At 36.2% G+C, this 24,741-nt stretch overlaps 1 protein-coding gene across 10 annotated transcripts in view; it reads left to right on the forward strand.

The window, feature by feature from the left end:
* The window catches only part of FOXJ3 (forkhead box J3), a 153,707-nt gene that overhangs the window by 108,141 nt on the left and 20,825 nt on the right, over window positions 1-24,741 (forward strand). For 6 of the 10 annotated variants that reach the window (XM_004477415.4, XM_071217511.1, XM_071217512.1 and 3 more), the window contains 2 exons: window positions 15,599-15,700; window positions 23,283-23,411. In XM_004477415.4, coding sequence (XP_004477472.1) covers window positions 15,599-15,700; window positions 23,283-23,411 — 231 coding nt within the window. The remainder of the gene's footprint in view (window positions 1-15,598; window positions 15,701-23,282; window positions 23,412-24,741) is intronic. The other 4 variants (XM_004477417.3, XM_071217514.1, XM_058303789.2 and 1 more) reach the window with 1 other exon arrangement.

The raw sequence follows: 24,741 nt of genomic DNA on the forward strand, positions 1-24,741 counted from the left end.
CCAAGCTTTGAACCAAGACAATGCCTTCAGAGTCTGTTTATAACTACATTTTACTGCCTCCAGTATTTGCGGTGCTTAAGGTCATAACAGTAAATGAAAGTTTTTTATATATGCATAATTTTGTGAGCCATTGGCCCTTCATTTTAAAAAATTCTGCACATTTAGAACAAGCATACATAATTAATATAAATATGACCATTGGTGACTATTGATAACAGTACAGAGTAGAGTGTAATAGTAAATAATTAGTCTGTTGGATAAAGCAATGGTAATTAAAGTGACTCAGCATAGATAATGCTACCCCCAGGAAGGTCTTCAGGGAAAAGGGGTGAGACAGACAAAATTTTGACATAGACGTGTAACTGCTTGCATAGAAATGAAGAGAATGTTCCAATTAGAGAAAACTCCGTGTGTGATTGCCTGGTAAGAAAGAAGTATAAATGGATATAATTGAGGATGCTTTTAACTATAATGAAGTGTTAGGCTAGGGTATGAACATTTAGATAAAGAGAAGGATTTTAGTAGAAAGTCTAAAAGCATGAAATCAAGGAAGTTACTTTGATATGACAGCCTGTAGTGAGGAAAAGGGAATCAAAGTAGTAGTTAAGGAAGATACTTGCATTTCACAAAATGACTCAGTGCAAGAGGAAGATGCTGAATTGCTGGAGTTGTAATAGTGGAGTTGTGAAATGGCTATGGCTTGGACTAGGGATGTATACATGAATGGGAATGTTCCCTAGGAAATTAGCATAATATAATGTTTCTGTTATATACCCATAATTGTCCATGATGTTGCCATTTTATCATTTTAATTTGTCCCATCCGATGGTCTTATTATTTAAGCCAACCTGTTTTTTGGTATCTGCTTTAGCAAACTAAAACAGCACAGTAGAAAGAACGAGTACATATATTTATGAGTACTAGGTGCCTACCAATAGCAGGCTCTGTTCAAGGTGCTGGAGAAACAGCAGTGAGCAAAACACATTCTTTGCTCTCCTGAAGTTTTTATTCTAATAGGCAGAGCAGTAGGGAGGCATAAGTAAGCCTAAATTGAGAAATCATGATGAAAAATACAGGGGTGGAAGAGTATCAGGATTGGTGAGGTGGGGAACGGTTAATTTGCATTGTAACAATTTATGCCATTCATTGAGAGAGAGAGCACTTTTTGCATTCCAAGCACTGAGATAAATGTTGGGAGAACAGTGATAAACAAGACAGACCCATACCCTCTCCTCATAAAGTTCTTAGCCAAGCAGGGAATATAATGATAATTTGAGAAGGTAGGATGACAATATATTCCTAGTTTTGCTTGTTGTCTCAGCATAATCAATAGTTTCCCAATCATTCTCAATATTATTTGATCTAAATACACCATATTTCACTGTAAGATCTATTGTCTTGTATGTACAGTGACATTTTCTTGTGTATATTTCCCCAGTGTCTTTTTATTTTTTATTTTATCTTTAGAGAAGCTCTAGGTTACAGAAAACTCATGGAGAGAATATAGAAGATTCCCATATAGCCAACACCCTACCTCTTTCCCCCTCTCCACTATTAATAACATTTTACATGTGGATGCTATATTTGTTAAAATTGATGTACAAATATTGAAGCATTGCTACTAACCGTGGTCAGTGGTTTACATTATGATTTTACATTTTGAACCATATACTTTTGTAAATTTTGACAAAATTAAAAATGGCCTGTATCCATTATTGCAAGATATGCAGAACAATTCTAATGCCCTAAAAATGCCCTATTTTCCTTCTATTCTAGTCTTCCCTCCCCCTCCCCTTGGGACCTGTGGAACCACTAAGTTTTACTTTTTGAAGAATAAGATTCATAGTTACTTGCAATAATTTTGAGGGCTTGACATATTGGTCTGTTTTCTTTTATTAGGTACTGCCTATGTTCTTGAGAGACTCTTGCCCCTCTGTTTGAAAAGAAAGCATGACTCTGCAGGATGGGAGTTTATTTTATGGGTCTCCACCCACTGATATACTATGACAAGATGAACACTTAAATATTCCATAGAAGACTGTCCCAGGTGCACCCTGTCCTGTATGCATCCCCCAACACATCACACATCCAGCACTCTAAACCAGCAGTCTTCCCCTGCCATATTTGCCAAGGGAACGTTCCCAATAGTGTAATTTTAACCACAGACCTGCAAATCCCCAGAGTTCACCTGGTCCTCATTGTAGTTTTGATATGCTTTTCTTTAATGTTGAGCATCTTTTATGTGCTTATTGGCCATTGTACATCTTCTTTGGAGAGATGTCTATTCAAGTCTTTTGTTGAGTTGTATGATTTCTTTATAGATCTGGATATTAAACCCTTATCAGATACATGTTTTTTTAAATTTTCCTTCTATATTGCATGTCTTTCATTTTCTTGATAGTGTCATTTGATGCACAAAAGTTTTAAATTTTGATCAAGTCTTATTTATCTATTTCTTCTTTTGTTGCTTTTACTTTTGGTGTAAAGCCTAAGAATCCATTGCTTCCCTGTGTTTTCTTCTAAGAGTTTTATAATTTAGCTCTTATATTTTAGCCATTGATTCATTTCGAGTTAAATTTTTTATATAGTGTGAGGTAATTCATTTACATTTGGATATCCAGGTTTCCCAGCATCACTTCTTGAAGAGGCAGTTCTTTCCCTTTTGAGAGGACTTGGTACTCTTCTCAAAAATTACTTGGTTGGGCACTGAGCTTCCGCCTCCCGCATGGGAGGTCCTAGGTTTGGTTTTTGGTGCCTCCTGAAAAAACAAACAAGCAAAACAAATGAAAAAAACTCAGGGAAGCCAATGTGGCTCAGAGGTTGAGCGCTGCCTTCCCACATACGAGCTCCCCGGTTTAATCCCTGGTGGCCCCTGGTACCTCAAAAAAAAAAAATTACTTGATCGTAGATAAGAGGGTTTGTTTCTGAACTCTCAGTTCAATTCCATTGGTCTGTCCTTGTGCCTTGGTTACTGTAGCTTTACAATAAGTTTTGAAATTGGGCAGTGTAAGTCTTCCAAGCTTATTCTGTTTCAAGATGATTTTAACTATTTAGGCCTGTTGCCCTTCATGTGAATTTGATGATAAGCTTTTTATTTCTGTGAAGAAGGCTAGTAGAATTTTTACTGGAATTGAATTGAATTTGTAAATCACTTCGGTAAAATTGACATCTTAACAGTATTTAGGGAAGCAGACTTGGCCCAATGGATAAGGTGTCCACCTACCACATAGGTGGCCTGCGGTTCAAACCCTGGGCCTCCTTGACCCGTGTGGAGCTGGCCCATGCGCAGTGCTGATGCACTCAAGGAGTGCCCTGCCACGCAGGGGTGTCCGCCGCGTAGGGGAGCCCCATGCACAAGGAGTGCGCCCTGTAAGGAGAGCCACCCAGCGCGAAAAAAGTGCAGCCTGACCAAGAATGGCGCCGCACACACTGGAGAGCTGACACAGCAAGGTGACCTAACAAAAAGAAACGCAGGTTCCTGGTGCCGCTGATAAAAATAGAAGTGGCCACAGAAGAACACACAGTGAATGAACACAGAGAGCAGACAACTGGGGGGCGGGGGGAGAAGGGGAGAGAATTAAACAAAAAATAAATCTTAAAAAATAACAAACCAGTATTTAGTCATCCAATCTATGAGCATACATGGAATGTCCTATTTATTTAGGTCTTTAATTTCTTCAGTAATGTTTTGTAGTTTCCTTGTATAAGTCCTTGGCTAAATTTATTCCTAGATAATTGATTCTGTCTGTTGCTATTATAAATGAATTTAGGGAAAACGGACTTGGCCCAGTGGTTAGGGCATCTGTCTACCACATGGGAGGTCAGTGGTTCAAACCCCAGGCCTCCTTGACCCGTGTGGAGCTGGCCCATGCGCAGTGCTGATGCACGCAAGGAGTGCCCTGCCACTCAGGGGTGTCCCCTGCGTAGGGGAGCCCCATTCGCAAGGAGTGCGCCCCGTAAAGAGAGCCGCCCAGTGCGAAAGAAAGTGCAGCCTGCCCAGAATGGCGCCGCCCACACTTCCCGTGCTGCTGACGACAACAGAAGTGGACAAAGAAACAAGATGCAGCAAATAGACACAGAGAACAGACAACCGCGGGAGGGGGGGAATTAAATAAATAAATAAATCTTAAAAAAAAAAATGATTTAAAAAAAATTTTCCTCATCAAAATGTTCATTACTAGTGTATAGAATCACTGCATATTTTTGTGTGTTGATCTTGTGCTCTTCCACTTTGCTGACTTTGTTGTGAATTTTTCAGGATCATCTCTTTATAGAGTCATGTCATCTGCAAATAGGGAAAGCTTTACTTCTTCCTTTCCAATTTGGCTCCCTCTTATTTCATTTTCTTGCCTAATTGCTCTGGTGAAAATTTCAGTTTGACAGTGACCATCCTTGTTTAGTTCCTCAGCTTAGAGCAGGATTAGGGGGTCTATGAGTTTATTATCTTTATTTTCTCCAAGCTCTGATGTTGAATATCATAAAACTATCTGCTACTGCATTCTTAGAAGGGGTCCATGGTTTTCACCTGTCTGGCAAAAGGGTCCATGGAACAAAAAAAAGTTAAGAACCCCTGTCTTAGAGGGAAAGCTTTCAGGTTTTCATCATTGAGTATGATCTTAACTGTGGCTGTTTCATATAGATAGGCCTTTATCATGTTGAGAAAGTTTCCTTCTATTCCTAGTTTTCTAAGTGTTTTTACCAAGTAGAGGGTACTAAGTTTTGTCATGTATTTTCTGCTCTGCCTCAATTGAGATGATCAAGTGTTTTTTTCCCCCTTCATTCTATTGTTGTGACATATTACATTAATTTTATTATGTTGAGCCACCCTTGAATACCTGGAATAACTCTCACTTCATTGTGGTGTGTAATTTTTTTTTTTTCTTTAGAGTTTCCCAGGGCTGGGGTTTGAACCTGGGACCTCATATGTGGGAAGCCAGCTCTCAACTACTGAGCTACAGTGGCTTCCATGAGTTGATTTTTTAGTTTGTTTTTTTCAGGAGGCACTGGGACCTGAACCTGGGACCTCCCATGTGAGAGGCGGGTATTCAACTGCTTGAGCCACATCTACTCCCCTGTATAATTCTTTTAATGCGCTTTTGGATTAGGTTTGCTAGTATTTTGTTGAGCACGTTTGCATCTATGTCCATAATGGATTTTGGTCTGTAATTTTCTTGTGACATTTTTAGCTGGCTTCATTATTAGGGTGATGTTGACTTTACAGAATGAGTCTGGAAGTGTTTGCTTGTCTTCAGTTTTTTGGAAGGGGTTGAGCAGGATTGGCGTTAATTCTTTTGGTATGTTTGATAAAATTCATGAGAGAGGTCATCTTTTCCTGGGCTTTCTTGTGTTGGGAGGTATTTAAAATTACTGATGTGTTCTCTTTACTTGTTATTGGTCTATTGAGCTCTATTTCTTCTTGATTCAGAATAGTTTGTTCCTGGGAATTTGTTCTTATTATCTAACTTACTTAATTTGTTGGCATGCAGTTGTTCATAGTATCATCTTATAATTCTTTTTATTTCTTTGGGGTTGGTAGGAATGTCCATCCTCCTTTCATTTCTGATTTTAGTTTTTTTCATCCTCCCTTCTTTATCAGACCAGCTAAGAATATGTTGATTTTACTGATCTTTTCAAAGAACTAACTTTGATTTTGTTGATCTCTTTTTAAAAAATTCTCTATTTCATTTATCTCTCCTCTAATCTTTTTTGTTTTCTCTCTCCTGCTTTGTTTGGGTTTAGTTTGCTAATCTTTTTTCTAGATGTCCCAGTTATGAGGTTAGGCCTCTGCTTTGAGATCTCTCTTCTTTTTTAATGTAAGCTGTTAGAGCTATACATTTCCCTCTCAGTATTACCTTTGCTGCATTCCAGAAGTTTGGTATGTTGTGTTTTGTTGTCATTTGCCCAAAGATATTTCTTAATTGCCCTTGTGATTTCTTCTTGACCCAGTGCTTGTTTAAGGATGTATTGTCTAATATAAACATATTTGTGAATTCTCCATATCTCCCTCTGTTATTGATTACTAGCTTCATTCCATTGTGGTCAGAGAAGATACATTGTATGAATTCAGTATTTCTAAATTTATTAAGACATGTTTTGTGACCTAACATATCTGTCCTGCAGAATGACCCATGTGCACTAGAGAAGAATGTGTATTCTGCTACTGTTGGGTAAAGAATTCTACCTGTCTAATTGTTTCAGAGTATTGTTCAAGTCTTCTGTTTCCTGTCTAGTTGATTTATCCCTTATTGAAAGTGGTACATTGATGTCTCCAACTATTAATGTAGCACCATCTATTTCTCCCTTCAAATCTCCCAGTATTTGCTTCATATGTTTTGGGTCTTTTCCAATAGGTGCATATATGTTTTAATTATTATTTCTTCCTGTTGAATTGACCCCTTTATCAGTATATTATGGCCTTTGTCTCTCTTAATAGTTTTTGAGTTAAAGTCTGTTCTATCTGATAATAGTAATTCCTACCACGTCTGTCTTTTGGTTAGTATTTGCATGGAATAATTTTTCTATCCTTTCACTTTCAACCTACTTGTATCTTTGAATTTAAAGTGATTCCCTTGTAAAATACATATAGTTGGGTCTTGCTTTATCCATTCTGCCAGTGTCTTAACTTTTGACTGCAGAATAATCCATTTACATTTAATATAACTATACTGATAATGGAGTATTTTCTTCTACCATTTTGTTATTTGGTCTTTGGAAGTCTTACAGCTATTTTGACTGTCAATTCTTCCATTAATTTGCACTTTCATATTAAAAAATTTTTTTGTAGCATACCATTTTGAGTCCCTTCTCATTTCCTTCTGTATATAGTTTTCAGATATTTTCTTTGTGGTTACCATGGGACTTAAATGTAACATCCTATTTGATTTTATACCAACTTAATCTCATTATGCTGTAGAAACACTGTATTATATCCCTGTGTCCCTTCTGTCTTTCTGTTGTACTTTTTCAAATTATCTGTATATATTGTATGTCCAAAACCATATAGATTTATCATTACTTTTTAAGTATTTCTGCTTTAGGCCGTGTATGAAGTAAAAAGTAAAATTATGTACCAAATATATAGTACAGTAATTCTGACATTTATAATTACCCATATGGTTACTTCTACTGCAGAGCTTTATTTTTTTATGCCACTCCAAACCACTCTCTAATGTCCTTTCCTATCTGTCTGAAGAACGTTTTTTAGCATTATTTGTGTGGACAGGTATAGTGGCACAATGTCTCGACTTTTGTTTATGTGGGAATATCTTAATGTTTTTCTACTTTTGTTATTTTTTTCCTTTTCCTTTTTAAAAAATTTTTTTTCTTCATATTTATTGAAGTATAATCTTGCCAGATATAAAACTCTGGATTGGTGATGATTTTCTTTCAGCACTTTAAATATTTTGCCCCATTGCCTTCCATGGTTTCCTTCTTTCTTTTTTATTTTCTTTAATCAGTTTTATTTAAACATTCATAAGCAATACAACCCATCTAAAATGTACAATCAATGGCATTTGGTATAATCACAGTTATACATTCATCACTGCAATCAGTATTAGAACATTTTCATTACTCCAAAAAGAAGCACCCTCTACCTTAGTAGTCCCCTCTGAATCCCTCTATCTTTCCCCTTCCCTACATAACTGCTAATGTTTCCATCTCTATAAATTTATTTATACTTAAATTTTGTATAGATGCTGTCAAACAATATGTAGTACTTTGTATCTGACTTCTTTCACTTACATACTTTTTTTTTAAAAATACCACTGGTGGAAGCATATACTATTGCCTACAGTCCATAGTTTGCTTTGGTTATATTTTTGCCCACATGTCACCTTATATTAACATCTTGTAACATTAATGTACATTTGCTCTGTTTAAGAGAAAAACATTCTTATATATGCACTGTTAACTATACTCATTGTTCACAAGAGGGTTTGCTTTGCTGTATGGTCCCATGTTTCATTTTTGGCTTTCCTTCTAGTGATATACATGACCTTAGGTTTTCCCCTTGCAACCACCATCATATCCATGTATTAACACTGCCAATCACAAACACTTAAATGTGCTTTCATTTCTATCATTTACAAACAACTATTTTACCAATTCTGTACAGGTTAACATTCAGCTTTCCATTCTCTGTCCTCATTCTGTCTTCTGGTGACCTATGTTCTAGCTATTAATTCCATGAGTTTGCTCATTTAGTTCATAATTGTGAGATCATACAATATTTGTCCTTTTGAGTCTGGCTTGCTTCACTTAACATAACCTCCAGGTTCATCCATGTTATCATGTGCTTCACCATGTCATTTCTTTTTATAGCTACATAGTATTTCCATTGTGTGCATATACCTCAGTTGGCTTATTCATTGGTTCATGGGCATCTGGGTTGTTTCCATCTTTTGGAAATTGTGAATAATGCCACTGTGAACATTGGTTTGGAGATGTCTGATCATGTCCCTCCTCTCAGTTCTTCTGTGTATATACCTAGTATGGTATTGCTGGGTCATGTGGCAAATCTATATTTAACTTCTTAGGAACCCACCAGCCTTCCACAGCAGCACAACCTTTATACATTCTCACCAACAGTGAATTAAATGTTCCTCTTTCTCCATATCCTCTCTATTACATGTTATTTTTGATTTTATAATAATGTCCATTCTGCTAGGTGTGAAATGATATCTCATTGTAGTTTTCGTTTGTTTGTTTTGTTTTTCGAAGGTTCTGGGAATTGAACCCAGGCTCTTGTACAGGGGAAGTTGTTTTTTGTTTCACCATTTGTATTTTCTCTTTGGAAAAATGTCTTCAAATCTTTTGCCCATTTTTTAATCAGGTTGTTTGTCTCTTTATTATTGAGTTATAGTATCTCTTTATATACCATGGGTATTAAACCCTTATTGGTAATGTGGTTTCCAAATATTTTTCCCATTGCATAGACTGTGTTTTCATCCTCTGGATAAAGTCCTTTGAGGTGCAAAATTGTTTAACTTTGAAGACGTCCCATTTATCTATTTTTTTCTTCTGTTCTTTATGCTTTGGGCATGAGGTCTTAAGAACCCACCTCCTCCCACTAATCTTGAACATACTTTCCTACATTATCTTTTAGGAGTTTTATGGTCCTGGCTTTTATATTTAGCACTTTGATCCATGAGTTGATTTTTGTATAGGGAGTGAAATAGGGATCATCTTTCATTCTTTTATTTATGGGTATTCAGTTCTCTCAGCACCATTTGTTGAAGAGACTGTTCTGTCTTGGTAAAGGGGACTTGGTAGGGTTGTCAAATATCAGTTGAATGTAAGGGTTAGGGTCTATTTCTAAATTTGGATTTGATTCCCTTGATTCCTTTGATAACTGTGTCTATCTTTATGCCAGTATCATGCTTTTTTGACTACTGTAGCTTTGTAGTATGCTTTAAGATCAGGACGTATGAATCCTCTGACTTCTTTTTTAAGATGTTTTTAGCTATTCAGGGCTGCTGTCCCTCCCAAATAAATTTGGTAATTGACTTTTCTATTTCTGTAGAGTAGGCTGTTGGAATTTTGATTGGGATTACATAGAATCTGTAAATCAATTTGGGTAGAATTGACATCTTAAGAATATTTAGTCTTCCATCCGTGAACACAGAATGTCCTTTCATTTGCTTAGGTCTTCTTTTATTTCCTTTAGTACTGTTTTGTAGTTTTCTGAGTAAAGGTCTTCTACATCCTTGGTTAAATTAATTCCTAGATATTTGATTCTTTTTGTTGCTGTTGTAAATGGAATTTTTTTCTTGATTTCCTCCTCAGATTACTAATTACTAGTGTATAGAAACTGCGGATTTTTGCGTTTTGATCTTGTGTCCTGCCACTTTGCTGAATTAGTTTATTAGCTTTAGTAGCTTTGTGGTAGATATTTCAGAATTCTAGATATAAAATCATATCATCTGTGGATAGTGAGAGTTTTATTTCTTCTTTTCATTTTGAATGTCTTTTATTTCTTTTTCTTTCCTAATTGTTTTAGCTAGAACTTTAAGCACAATACTGAAGAACAGTAGTTAACAGTGCACACATCCTTGTCTTATTCCTAATCTTAGAGGGAAAGCTTTCAACTTTTCCCCATTGAGTATGATGTATGGGTTTTTCATATATGCTCTGTATCATGTTGAGGAATTTTCCTTCCATTCCTATCTTTGCAGTGTTTTTATCAAGAAAGGATGCTGGATTTCGAATGCCTTTTCTGCATCAATTGAGATGATCGTGTTTTTTTCCTGAAGTTATTAATGTGGTGTATTATGTTAATCTGATTTTCTTGTGTTGCGCCATGCTTGCATACCAGGAATAAAACCCACTTGATAATGGTGTATGATTCTTTTACTATGCTGTTAGATTCAGTTTGCAAGTATTTCGATGAGGATTTTTCCATCTGTATTCATTACAGGGATTATTAGTCCGTAATTTTCTATTTTTGTAGTATCTTTATCTGGTTTTAATATTAGGGTGATGTTGGCTTCATAAAATGAGTTACATAATTTTCCTTCCTCTTCAAGTTTTTGGAAGAGTTTTAGCAGGATTGGTATTAATTCTCAAAATGCTTGGTAGAATTCACCTGTGAAGCCATCTGATCCTGGGCTCTTCTTTGTTGGGAGATTTTTGATGACTGATTCAATCTCTTTACTTGTGATTGGTTTGTTAAGGTCTTATATTTCTTCTAAAGTCAGCGAAGGTTGCTTGTGCATTTCTAGGAATTTGTCCATTTCATCTGCACTGTCTAATTTGTTGGTGTACAGTTTTTACTAATACGCTGTTATGATCCTTTTTATTTCTGTGGGGTCAGTAGTAATGTCTCCCCTTTCATTCCTGGTTTTTTGTATTTGCTGCTTCTCTTTTCTTTTTTAGTTTAGCTAAGGACTTGTCGATTTTATAGATCTTTTCAAACCAGCTTTTGGTTTTGCTCATTTTCTCTTTGGCTTTTTTGTTCTCAGTTTCATTTGTTTCTGCTCTTAGCTTTGTTATTTCATGCCCTCTGTTTGCTTTGGGATTAGTTTGCTCTTTTTTTTTTTTTTTTTAAGTTCCTCCAGGTCTTCAGTTTAGGTCTTTGATTTTAGCTCTTTCTTCCTTTTTTAATACAGGCAGTTAGGGCTATAAATTTCCCTCTCAGCACTGCGTTCACTGCTTCCCATAAGTTTGATAGGTTACGTTCTCATTTTCATTCTTCTGGATATATTTACTAATTTCTCTTGCAATTTCTTCTTTGACCCACTGATGATTTAGAAGGGTGTTATTTAGTCTCCTTTCTCACCTTTTATTGATTTCCAGCTTCATTTCATTATGGTCAGAGAAGCTGCTTTGTATAATTTCAATCTTTTTAAAGTTATTGAAACCTGTTTTGTGACACCTAGCATGTTTCTTTGGATGGGTCACCATTTACTCTTTCTTTGTCTTGTAATGTTTTGTTGCACATTACATATTTTCATATTTTAATGTCTAAGCTCTGAGATTTAGCCCCTGAGTTGTTTGTTTCTTAAGTTTGTATTTAGAAAGTGATATGACAGGGATTTCCATGAGTGCCATGAGTTAACACAAAGAAACAAACCAATGCAAAAACTATCTTTCACTGTCTTTGCAAATTGGCTCTGTTCTTTGGCTGTTGCTCTCCTTCAGATCTTAGTTCTCCTATCAAGAAGATCAGCCCAAGTTGGAATTTCAGTGTCCTCTGTCTTAGCGGATATCTTGTCCTGGGAATGAATTTGTAGCCTTAGGGGTTTTCCTGTTCACAGAAATCTGAATGCTCCTCTTCTCCTTACGAAGTAGACCCCTATGGGGTGCTCTGTTTTATGTCTTGAACCTGGTAATCCTTTGCCCTAGACCAATTGGATTTAATTGTGGTTTTTTTTCCTGCTTTAGCTATGAGCCAGCTGCTTCTGCCTGCAGGGCAAGTTCTAGGAAGTTTTACTGGAAAAGATTGTTTTGTTTTAGTCCTTCGGGTTCCCACCAACATAGGGACACCCCAGTATGTATATAGGGTTACTCTGCTCTTTGTGAATCTGGGCCAATGATCCACAATGAGAGCACCAGGTGGTGCACATTGTGCTAGAAAAGAGGAGTGGGGCCAACAAGGGCTTTTCCTATCATTTCAAATTGTGTTTTCTTGATTCAGTACTTGCCCAATTTCTGCAACCCTTTAACTGTTTTCTAGAGTTCTGAATAAGATAACTCTACTAGTTTTTGCTTGTTCAGAGGGTCTAAGGGAATGGAATTCTGGAGTGTCTTATAACTGTTCTCTTGGTTGACTAGAAGTCCAGTTCTGAAGTTTTGATTTTGCTCTTTTTTATAGTTTTTATTTTGCCACTGAGACTTCCTGTATTGTGTTTTCATTCAAGCTTTTTTTTTTTTTTTGCTTTATTTCTTGGAGCATTGTAATAACTGCTTTAAAATCCTTTTATCATAATTCCAACAGCTCAGTCTAGTTGACCTTTGTAGATTGCCTTTTCTCTCAGTGTATTACATTTTCCTGTTTTTGTATGTCTAGGAATTTTGAATTGTATCCTGGACATTGTGCATGTTATGTAATCTGGGTTCTGTTAACAACCCTCTGTAGAATGTTGATATTGTTGTTTTAACTGGCAGTTGACCCTATTATATTACAAGGTCTGTCTTCTTCTTCGGAGATAGTTCAAATTTCAATTCAATTCTTTAAGCCTCTGCTGTAATTCTGTTCTGTACATGCATGGCTTAGGGGTCAGCCTGAGATTTTTGTGGTATATCATGTCCAGCTTAGGGGGTCCCCTTCACTTTTCTTCCTTTAATGATTCTTTTCTCTTTGTGTGTAGCTTGGCTCTGTGTTTGCCTGTACTCTTTTCTGTGCTCCTCATCACAGAAGGACAGCAGGGTTTTTATCAGCTTTAGCTGTCTGCCTTTCATGTCTAGAATCTGACTTTGGCTTATACTGTAACAAAACAAGAAGTTCATCAGTATGCTGGTCTCTGCAAGTTGTGGCTTCTCTCTACAACTTGCCTGTTTTATTTACTCTTTAGAATCCTGAGGTGTTTGTTTTTGTTTTTCTTCCCACCACAGTTTGTAATATCATTTGAAAGGTTAGTCTGTAGGTGTATCACACTGCCATATTATAAGTGGAACTAATTGGGTTGGATTTTAACAAGAGAAAAGTAAACACCAGAAAGAACTTTTCACAAGTTAGAGTCATTGATACTTTTCTTTGTCAGAATTTGGGTTATAGGCGCAATAGTAACAGTTATCCACATACATTTTTTCATTTTTTAAATTTATTCCCCCTCCGCCATTGTCTACTCTCTGTGTCCATTCTCTTTGTGTTCTTCTGTGTCCGCTTGCATTCTTAGCGGTACCAGGAACCTGTGTCTCTTTGTTGCGTCATCTTGCCGCGTCAGCTCTGTGTGTGTGCTGCAGCACTCCTGGGCAGGCTGCGCTTTTCATGCGGGGCAGCTATCCTTGTGGGCACACTCCTTGTGCTTGGGGCTCCCCTACATGGGGGACACGCTTGTGTGGCATGGCAGCAGCACTGCCCGTGGGCCAGCTCACCACACGGGCCAGGAGGCCCTGGGTTTGAACCCTGGACCTTCTATATGGTAGGCGGATGCTCCATCAGTTGAGCCACATCTACCTCCCTCCACATAATTTTAGAGATGCCACTGGCTTTATTAATCAGAATACTTATGGTCTGTTAATAACATAGATTCAGTGTACATATAAATAAAAAATATGCCATGCTATTGAGCATATCAAAGCATGTAAAGAAAGTGTCCTTTACTCACTTGATAGACCCAAACTGAAGTATCCATGAAAGAATATCTTATTAAAAGTTTTGTATTTTTTTTTAATTTACTATCTGAATCTCTGGAGCAGTGACTCTAGTCACATGGAAAACAGTCCTTCATACCCAAGCTGTCCACTCTCAAATTAATCACCATTCCTCTGAATCAGTAGATTCTCTGCCTCAGTATCATATGCTCTATGGCCATCATGGCAGCTAACATTTATTTTGTATGTCAGGTACCATGTTAAATGCGTTACATAAATTATTTCATTAATGCTCTTAGCTTCCAAAAGAAGTAGCATAATCTTATAGAAGAAGAAAGAAGCACAAAGTATGAGTAACTTACACAGACTTCCCTTTTGCTACCAGTGGGGAGGAGGGATTATTAAATAGTGAACCACTAGAGTGTACTGAGATGAGCTTGGAGAGCATGAGATTTGCTACTTTCTAAAAGTAATCCCTTGTCTTTGTTTACTTAGGTATAGTTCATTGGCTGGCACTAAAATTGTAATGTAGATAAAATTGTCTTTGGAACCCTTCCACTTCTACTTTTGAACCCCTTTTCCATTTTTGTCTTACCTTCAATGTGTACCCAGTGCCTAAGTGTTGCAGTTTAGCTTCTAGGGATGACCTTAGTCTTTCCCTTTGGCATCTCAATCAAGATGCCTATTCTCTATCCTCATGCTGAATAGATCTTCTTATGAAAGAAGTTCATGCAAAGGGATATGGGATCCATAGATTAATCTCAGAAAAAAATGCATGTTCAATTGAGATCATGTGTGGGACACATTTTTTCCAGAGAGGGGAGTAAACCCTTCTGTCTTTCTGTCATGAGGAATCATCAAAAAAAAGTACAAGAATACACAGTCACAAATTATTTATATCTGCTCATCTTTAACTTTCACAATTGAAGTTGAACTATCTCAAGGGCTCATTAATGTAATAATCATTTCTTGGGAGAGGGAGATGAGTTTTCATAATCTAAATCCAAAATTCTATATATAGAAGACTCCCACATTGTTTCTTACACCCATATTAGATGTATAAACAGTACATATGAAAATTGTTTTAGTCAGAGTATTTTTCAAGATGTTACACTAGTAGACAAAGGAAGAAAAAACCACAGCTGAGAAGCTTAAACCATAGGTATTTTTTCTCTCTCAGATAAAAGTCTGAGCTAATAGATGGGTCAGAGGGATAAATAGCTCTGTTCCACAGGGTCTTTCAGATGCTCATCTCCCTTCTAATGTTGTTTTTCCAGTGAACTCCAGGATATTATCCTCTGCTTTATGATTAAGCAAGATAACCACTGCCCTATCTGTGTTCTACCTAGAAATAAGAGGGAAAGAAGCTTCTTTTAAAGGCATGATGCAGAAGTTGGCACCTATCACTCTTTTCACATCCCATTGGCCACATCTTAGTCATATGACCAGTGGGATATGAACTAGTTGCAGATGAGTCTGCCAAATTTAATTGGGCAACCTTGAGTTGATAATTTTGGAGTTATATTACTAAAAGGAAAAAGGGGAGAATTTATATTATGGGACCATTGCCAATCTGCACTGTAGAAGGTTATCTACAATTTTTGTCAACCTATCCTAACAAGCCTTTAAAATAGTTGGTGGAGAGTTGCTTTACCTATGGACTTTCTGATATTAGTTCAGCAGCATATTAAAATACACATATTAAAATTTAATAGCCATTTGTTCTTTCTCAGAAACAAAGTGCAAAGGTAGATATTAGAGAGTTTGATGAAATCCCTTCAAACTGTGTTAAAGTTGCTGGATATATAAGCTAATAATTATTTATTTTGTTCTTGTATTTTAGGCCTCAACTCCATATAGCATAGATTCAGATTCTTTGGGAATGGAGTGTATTATTTCGGGAAGTGCCTCTCCAACTCTGGCAATCAACACTGTGACTAACAAAGTAAATTTACTTTTTAAAAACTTTTGAAAATGTAATTGAGTGATATATTTAATTTGCCTTTGTAACAGTAATAGTTATATATGGTTGAGTTTAATGGTGAATCAGTTTGGCCACCCCATACAAGGCAACTTGAAAATGGAATCCAGAATGTTTTGAGGTATGCACAAGTTAGAAGAAAATATTTCTCAGGAGAAATCAGAAGGTACTTACTGAGAAACTGTGCTAATTTAAATTCTTGACTTTACCAGTTCCCATGGATAAAAATAGAATTTCTGAGTCTTTTCAAAACCACTGATTATCCCCCAGATATGTCATGGGAAAAAGATTGTCACATTTCCAGGGAGTCAACAGAATCCCTCATGGAGTTTATTGGAATGGTGCTCAACCTGTTTTCCTGATACTACATGTTTAGAAACGGTATGTGGTGGTCTGCTGCAATTTTGTGAAGCAAGGGTCAAAACTTTGTGTCACATGATTAGATACCTAGTGAGATACAAATGTTTCTTCTTTATATGGTAATTTCTGAATGTCCTATCTCAAAATCCTGAAAAAGACTCAGGTTCATGAATTAAAACTCAGTTCTAGGAGAGCAAATGTGGCTTAAGTAGTTGAGCATCTGCTTCCCACCCACATAGGAGGTTCCAGGTTTGGTCCCTGAGGCCTCCTAAAAACAAAAACAAACAACAAGCAAGCAAACAAACAAAAATAAGCTCAGGGGAGCTGATGTGACTCAGTGGTTGAGTGCCAGCTTCACACATACGAGGTCGGGGGTTCAATCCCTGGTCTTGATCCCTCAAAAGAAGAAAAACTAAGAACCTCACTTCTCAACATTTCTTTCTTTACTAGACTATGAGCACCTTGAAGCTGTACATCTCTGAAACTCATGTTCATACCCTCTTTCACCTTTGCTCTTTCCCTTTCCCTCTAGCTTTAATCTTTTCCTCCTCTCACTTTCACTTGCTCTTCTTTATCTCTGTCTTGTTTTGTTTTCCCACTTTCGCATGCACTCACATAAACATAAACACCTATATATATATACCATTACACTAATGTAGTACACTTAACATCTTTTTATTTGTAAAAAAGAAAGATAATTAATAAATAGAAGACATTATCATCAGAGTGGGATAATCAGATTAACAATTTAGAAAGGAAATTGGCTGTTGAGGTATAGAGTAATGATTATCCAAACACTAATCCATGGAATGATTCCATCAGAATCACTTAGGGAGTTGTATGTGTGTTTGGTGATGATCATAATTCTAGGATTTCATTGCAAATCAGACACTCCCTCCTTGTGGATAGGGCACAGGAATCTATATTTTAAAAATCATCCTTGTTGATGCCCTTCTATACTTGAACATTTCTGGTGATGCATACAAATTGAATAATCAAAAATATCATTACTTCCTTTTGCAGTAGCCTAAGTGAGAGAGAGAGAGATGTTGAGGGACTAAATACAGTGTGGCTATTAGGAAACAATTAGGAGGAAGTAATGGTAGGATTTCTTGAGCAAAAGAATGTGGGGGTTAAATGAGCTGGAGTTGTTGAACTTCACCTTCCAGATATGATGGAATAACTAGTAACTTCATAGAACAGCTGAAAAATCTACATAAAATACCTGCTGCACAGCCCCCCAAACAGCCCCCAAAAAGAGGGAGAGTCATTGAAGAACAAGATTGCCAGCACTCAGGTCCAAGATCCCAGAAAAAAAGGAAACGTATTGCAAGTTTTTCCTTAGGGTATTTCCTAGTTCTCAGTGCAGGCATAGAGACTGAATAGAAAGCAGTAGTCATTGAGTTAGGGAGAAAAAAAACCTGGAGTTTGGGGCTATGAAATGGTCAGGACTATGGGAGTCAAGATCCTTAAGAATCTCAGAAGTGAGCTTAATTTTTGCAAGCAGTTTTCACTCAAGTCATTTGCTGACTCCTATGCTGTGTATACTCAGTGTCAGACATGGAAAACTGAGTACATTTTTTACCAGTCATAATTCATCAGTCGCATAGACTGGGGGTGACAAAAATTGTAGTTCAGGGTCTTCTAAGGAGGAAGGAGCCATAGTAAACTTCCCAGGCATTCAAGGTGATCCCTAAGGGTTATGCTCTGTGAGTTAGAACAAACCAAAATTAGAATAGGCACATTGGTATTAGGGTGATAGGCTAATATTCATCTTACAGAAGAAAACTGTATCTTCTCTGGAAGAAGATAACATCATCCAGAACTTTTATAACTTTTTATATGTAAAGTCTAATATTCAGTCAAAAAATTCTAGGGATGCCAGGAAACGGTGGTCAAATAATTAAGTTTTAAGAGAGAAAAAAAAACAGACAATATACATAGATCCATAAGTGACCCAGATATTGGAATTATCAGCTACGGACTGTAAAATAACTATGGCTAAGGTGTTTATCAAAATAGATGAATTATTAAAAATTTACCACAGAACTGGAATCTATAAGGAAGGATGATGAGGAAACAACAGAACTGAAAAATACAATAATTGAAATTAAGAATAATGAAATTAAGTAGATGAGTTTAACAGCAGATTAGCTATATCAGAGGAGAGAATTAGTGAACTGGAAGCTAGATTAGTAGAAAATATGCAAAGTAAAGTGCAAAAAGAAGAATGGATGGGAAATTCAGAAAAGCTTAAGAGTCAAATGGGACCTAGGGAGAAGGTCTAACAGATTTTGTTATTTATCCAAAAGAAGAGAAAAGGAATTGAAAAGCCATATTTTCAGTTTTCTAAAATTGATGAAAGGCAGCATGGTACAGATTTAAGAAGTTCTGAAAATCTTGAGAAGGATTAATACAAAGGAAGCTACATCAGGCAAATCAAAATTAAGCTGCTTAAAAACAGAGACAAAAAACAAACAAACCTTAAAATCAGAGGAAAAAAACAGGCATCTTCAAAGAAGCAAAAAAACAAACGTCAGAATGAAATTTTTCCAGTGCTGAAAGAAAATACCTGCCAATCTAGAATTCCATAGATAAATTTTCTGTAAAAAACTAAAGGTGAAAAAATTTTTGCAAAAAACAGAATCTGAAAGAATATATTTTAGCACACTAGCATTAAACAATTAAGGGGAGTTAGTTTTCAGACAGAAGTAAAATCATCCATGCCAAAAAGAATGAAGAACACGAAAAGGGTATATGTATCGATAAGCCTAAATGTATACTGAATGTTTAAAACAATAAAAACAATGCTGTTTTGCAGTAAAAAGCCTTGTGGGTCTGAAATATATGTAGAAGTAAAGTGCAAGATAATAGTAATACAAGGCATGAGGAAATAAATGCTGTCAGGGTCTTTGCATTATATGGGAAATGATAAAAGTGCTACCTGAAGGGCACATTGTAATATCTAGGGAAGTGGCACTTAATACTTCCACTTACCTCAAAGTTGCCTGGAGAGCTTGTTGAAACCCTGATTGCTGGTCCCACCCTTAGAATTTGATTTAGTAATCATAAGTGTGCTCTGAAAATTTATATTTCTAGCAAGTCCTCAGGTGCTGCTGATTTGGTTTATTTCACACCTTATAAACCACTACTCTAAGTTACTAAAAGAATAATAAAGAATATACAGCTAATTAGGAAAAATAATAAATCCTTGGTAAAATCCAAAAGTAGGCTAAGCAGGAGAACAAAAAGAATGAAAGATGGGACCAAAGGAAAACAAATAGTATTTAAATCTGGTTACATTAGGAATTATCAAGACTAAACCTATAGAAATTGAAATGATGGTATTGGCACAAGAACAGACAGATAATTGCTGTGAAACATAATTCAGTGTGGAAAAGATTTCCTTTCAATAAATGGTGCTGGATCAGTTGATAGCCAAAAGGGGAGGCATGGGGGGATTCACATTTGCCATGCACAAAAATCAGTTCCAGATGGATGAGAGACATAAATATAAAAAGACAAAGTTCTCAGTTGAACAAAATGAACAAATGAATTTAAAAAGAAAGAAGAAAGTAATAAAAAGTAGGAACAGACATTAACACAACAGGAAAAATCTTTATGCATTCCCTTTGCTGAATTTACTGCAAGACACACAGAAAAAGGTAAATATTGCTTGATTCTGTATATACTTGGTTCAAAAAGGGAAAAACAATAGTGATGAAATCCATATAGTGGTTACTTGGGGCAGTGGACAGGGGATAGATGATGGTTACTGACTAGTAGATGACAGTTGGGATGCTGGTAATGTTCTATATCAGTGCTCTCAGAATATGGCCTGTGGAACCCTAGGTAGCTGAGACCCATTAGGTCAAAACTGTTTTATTAATATTAATAATAAAGTATTATTTTAATACTACTATTTGCCTTTTTTACTTACAGTTGCATTTTCACTGGTGTAGCAAAGCAATGGTATGTAAAATCACTCCCACCTTAGCACAAATCAAGGCAGTGAAACCAAATTTTACTAGTAGTAACCATATTCTTCATTGCCACACACCTTCAGTTAAAAAAAAAAGTACTAGCTTAAGAATATCCTCAGTGAAGCATAAAAAAAGTTTTATTAAGTTGTGCCTTTTGAATATCTTGGGTGATGAAATGGGAAGTATGTGTAAAGCACTTCTGTATACTGAAGTACTAGTTGTCTCAAGGAAGAGCATTTGTATTGTTTAATTTTGGAGCTAAATTAGCTGCTTTGTTCATGCATCACTGTTTTTACTTGAAAAACTGACAGTGGCTAGTCAGATTTGAGTATTTGGCAAATGTTTTCTTGAAAATGAACAAAATTACCTCCTGTCACTTCAAGAAAAGCAATAGGTAGTATCTGTTGCCAAAGATAAAAATTGAGCAAAAATGAGAAATTTGGAAAACATGTAACTTGTATCCACCACAGTGAGCCTGATAACTCCCCAGTCTTTGAAGATTTTTCTAATGAGATTGGTGGTGATATTAACTAGTATGATTTTTTAAAAATTTTGTATTATGAAATTTGGAAGATCTGCGTAACTCAGTGCACCAGTATTTTTCACATGACCAGTGGACAGTGTTACAAAGTCATGCATGGATAAAAGAGCCATTTAAAGTACAATGCAGAACAGTGGCTTTTAATGTAACACGGTATGAAAAGATCATTGATATGGTTTTAGATTCCATGTTGCAACTAATCTTGAAGAAATTCTTACTTTGTTGTGCTTTAGTATAGTATCAATCAAAGAAGACTAACCACAATTATCTGGAAAGTCTATTAAAATATTCCTCAGTTTTCCAAATATGTATCTGTGTGATGCTGAGGGTTTTTCATATACTTCCACCCAGACAGCATATAATGCAGCAGATGTAATGCACAAGTAGCTGTGAGAATCCAGCTGTTTTCTTTTAAGCCAGACATTGAGATTTGCAAAATTGTAAAAAAAACAAAAAACAAAAAACCACTACTCTTCTGATTGGCATAAAAACGCACACAGTAATATCTTCTCATTTTTCTTATTTATTTGTTGGGCAAAAGTTTTTTTTTATGTTAGAATGTAATTGGGTTTGTAATTGTTATTTTAAAAGGAATTAATAAAATTTTCAGTTTCAATTCCTAACATGCTAATTATTGGTAGATATATCTGCATAAACTTCCTGACTCCACAGATTTTAAGACTGCACAGGAGTTCTGAGAACAGAGCTTGAGAACTGCTGTTTTATACTTTGATCTGAATAGTGATTACATGGTATGCCCACCTTGTAATAAATGAAATAATAAAAGTTTGTATATTTATTCTCTGTAAGTGTTTATTCTCCCTCTTAATAAAATAAGAGTTGTCCGTGATGATGGAGTGTACTTTTGGCTTGAGAGATATGTAACTGAACGTGGATATGATAGAATGAGCAGAAAAGAAAATGGCCATGGGAGGCTTGTAATTTGTTGATATTGTATTGTTTTATAGCTTTTTAATTATTCCCAGGAACCCAGAAGGTTGATTTTGTAAAATATACATTGGAAGTATTTACCAGAAAAATCTTTGCCAGTGTTCTTTCTCATTTTTTCTTATACACCTTTCTCTTATATTTTCCTTAGATACACAGTTATTCCTGTTTAATGTGAATGCAAGACAGTTTGGTTTTACCTTGAATATAACGACATACAGACCTGGTTTTCCACATAATCTGCCTCTTGGCAAATATTTGTGAGCATTGAGTATGACTCCATTCTCAGTACAAACAGAAAGATGGTGAAACCTCAGTTAGTAAAAATAAATTCAAATATTTAATATATACTAGCAGAAAGCAATGTTCTATTTGTCATCACTTACTGTAGCTGTATAGAAGGGATAAATATTTATTAAATTTAGGTAGACCATAAAGCCAAATATATTGTTCTCATGTCAGTAGGAGCACAGAAAGGAAAGTTGGTAGTAGTATCTGAACAGAACCTTGAAGAATTGTTAGACTTGTTTTCTTTTTTAAGAAATTCCTTTTTTCTTTCTTTCTAAATTGTGAAATAATGATGATTATTATGAACAAACTTAAGCATTTGTAAAAATGTTCACTACCAATGGTGAAAGTCTTCAGCAATCCCTAGTTCCCTGCCAGTTAACCATTGTTAACAGTGATTGATATATAGTCATTTACATCGAATACATGTAACCTATTGTTATTTTAAAAATTTGGATCACACATGATTTTTCAAATGGGTTGCACAGTTAGGTTTCCAATTTTCAATATTATAGACATTATAATGCCTTTGAGTTTAAAAAATATCTAGTTTATATTTTGTTTGTATCCTTTTTTTCCTTTTTTAAAAAAGATTTATTTTTATTTATTCCCCCCCCACCCCTGTATTTTTTTTTTTTTTTTTAATCTTTTATTTATTTATTTATTTCTCTCCCCTTCCCTCCCACCCCAGTTGTCTGTTCTCTGTGTCTATTTGCTGCGTCGTCTTTGTCGGCTGCACGGGAATCTATGTTTCTCTTTGCTGTGTCATCTTGTGTCAACTCTCCGTGTGTGCGGCACCATTCCTGGACAGGCTGCACTTTCTTTCGTGCTGGGTGGCTCACCGTACGGGGCACACTCCTTGTGCGTGGGGCTCCCCTACACGGGGGACACCCCTGCGTGGCAGGGCACTCCTTGTGCGCATCAGCACTGTGCATGGGTCAGCTCCACACGGATCAAGGAGGCCTGGGCTTGAACCGCGGACCTTCCATGTGATAGACGGACGCCCTAACCACTGGGGCAAGTCTGCCGCCTCCTTTTTTTTTTGATGACTAGGATTTTGTTAGGAACAGCAGTTTTGGTTGAAACTTGAGCAAAAGTAAATATGCTTTGTAGAGGTATTTAATGGAGTAAAAATTTACCATAATCCCTACTCATTACCCATTGATGGACTAATTATACTAATTATTATAAATTGAATTTATGTACCTATAAATATGTCGTTTAGTTTGAGAGTATTGAGAAAATTATTTCATGGTGAACATGGAGTTAGTAATGGGCATGAAATTGGGATAAGCACCAAAGGAAAGACCTCTGACATTTTTGTCCTTCTGCCATATGCTAGCTCACTTGAGTTTTTGCAGAGTTGCCTAAGAAGTACCCATTGTGGTTGGTACTCCTTACTCACATGTTTTTCTTTTCATTCTAGGTAACATTGTACAATGCTGATCAGGATGGTAGTGATAGCCCACGCAGTAGCCTTAACAACAGTCTCTCAGACCAGAGTTTGGCATCTGTTAATTTGAACAGTGTTGGAAGTGTGCATAGTTATACACCGGTAAGTCTTGGTGAATTTAGGTTCATTGGCAACTACTCATTTAATGCTTAACAATAAACCAATATAAGTGAAAGCAAAAGATGAAGTTGTGTATTTCTCACTTAAGCTACTTATTAACTTCAGTAAGTATGTTCAGACTTAAGTAGAGCAGATCTCTATCTTGGTATGTTTTCATTGATTACTTATATTTTAGCACATTAGATACAAATATATGGTTTTGTCTACTTTATTCCATCTGCTCCATGTCCAAGTAGAAAGAAATTGGAATAGAAATTAAAACCCATGAAACTACTTCAGTGTAGCAGAGCTGCATTTGTTGATTTTCTAAATTTCTTAAAGAGCTTAGAGAATGTGTCTGTCAACTTGTTTTCTAAGGACTTCTGTGTATTATTATTCCTGTGCTGTTTTGTTACCTATTTGACCCTTGGGGTAACTGATATTCTTTTTGAAACTCTGTTAGCTCTCCTTCTCTCCAGTGGACAGAGAACACAACCCAAGAGCCACACTTACTGTCAGTATAAATTTGATCTCATCAATACCTGTTACAGGATAAGTAAATAAGTAAAAACTTCATAGGACAAACATATAAAGGGAGGGACCTGAAATAAAATAATACAAGGGAAACAAAAACTCAGAGAGCAGAATTGAAATTCACATTGAATGCAAGAGCAAAAGAAAGTTGATCCTGCAAAACTGGTATTAGTGCAGCGGTGCTCCAAAGTGTATTCACCAAATGCAATGAATGTACCACACTGATGAAAGAGGTGGTTGAAGTGGGACGAGTGGGGGATGGGAGGGTGGTATATAGGAACCTCTTATATTTTTTAATGTAACATTTTTTGTGATCTATTATCTTTAAAAAAAAACAATTTTAAAAAGATTCAGGGACACCATTGAAGGGGGCGCTGCAGGAATTTTTGTGTAATTGTATTATAGTCATTAAAGTTGTACTTCCAAAATTAAAAAAAGAAAGACGACTCAGACAGGAACAAGTGATGGAGAGGATGTGGAGAGATAGGAATGGAGAGAGAGGAACTCTTATTCACTGTTGGTGGGAATGCAGAATGGTACAGTCACTGTGAAAGACTGGCAGTTCCTAAAGAAGTTAAATGTAGATTTGTGACATGACCTTGAAATACCACTACTGGTATATATCCAGAAGAACTGAGAGCAGTGACAAGAACAGACATCTGCACACCAATGTTCATAGTGGCATTATTGTCAAAAGTTAGAAAAATTCTGTGAGGGAATTATACTCTGAAATATTTAAGAAATAATATGGGGAAACGGATGTGGCTCAACCAGTTGGGCTCCCATCTACTATATAGGA

The sequence above is a fragment of the Dasypus novemcinctus genome, chromosome 9, assembly GCF_030445035.2.
Source record: "Dasypus novemcinctus isolate mDasNov1 chromosome 9, mDasNov1.1.hap2, whole genome shotgun sequence".
Classification (NCBI taxonomy): domain Eukaryota; kingdom Metazoa; phylum Chordata; class Mammalia; order Cingulata; family Dasypodidae; genus Dasypus; species Dasypus novemcinctus.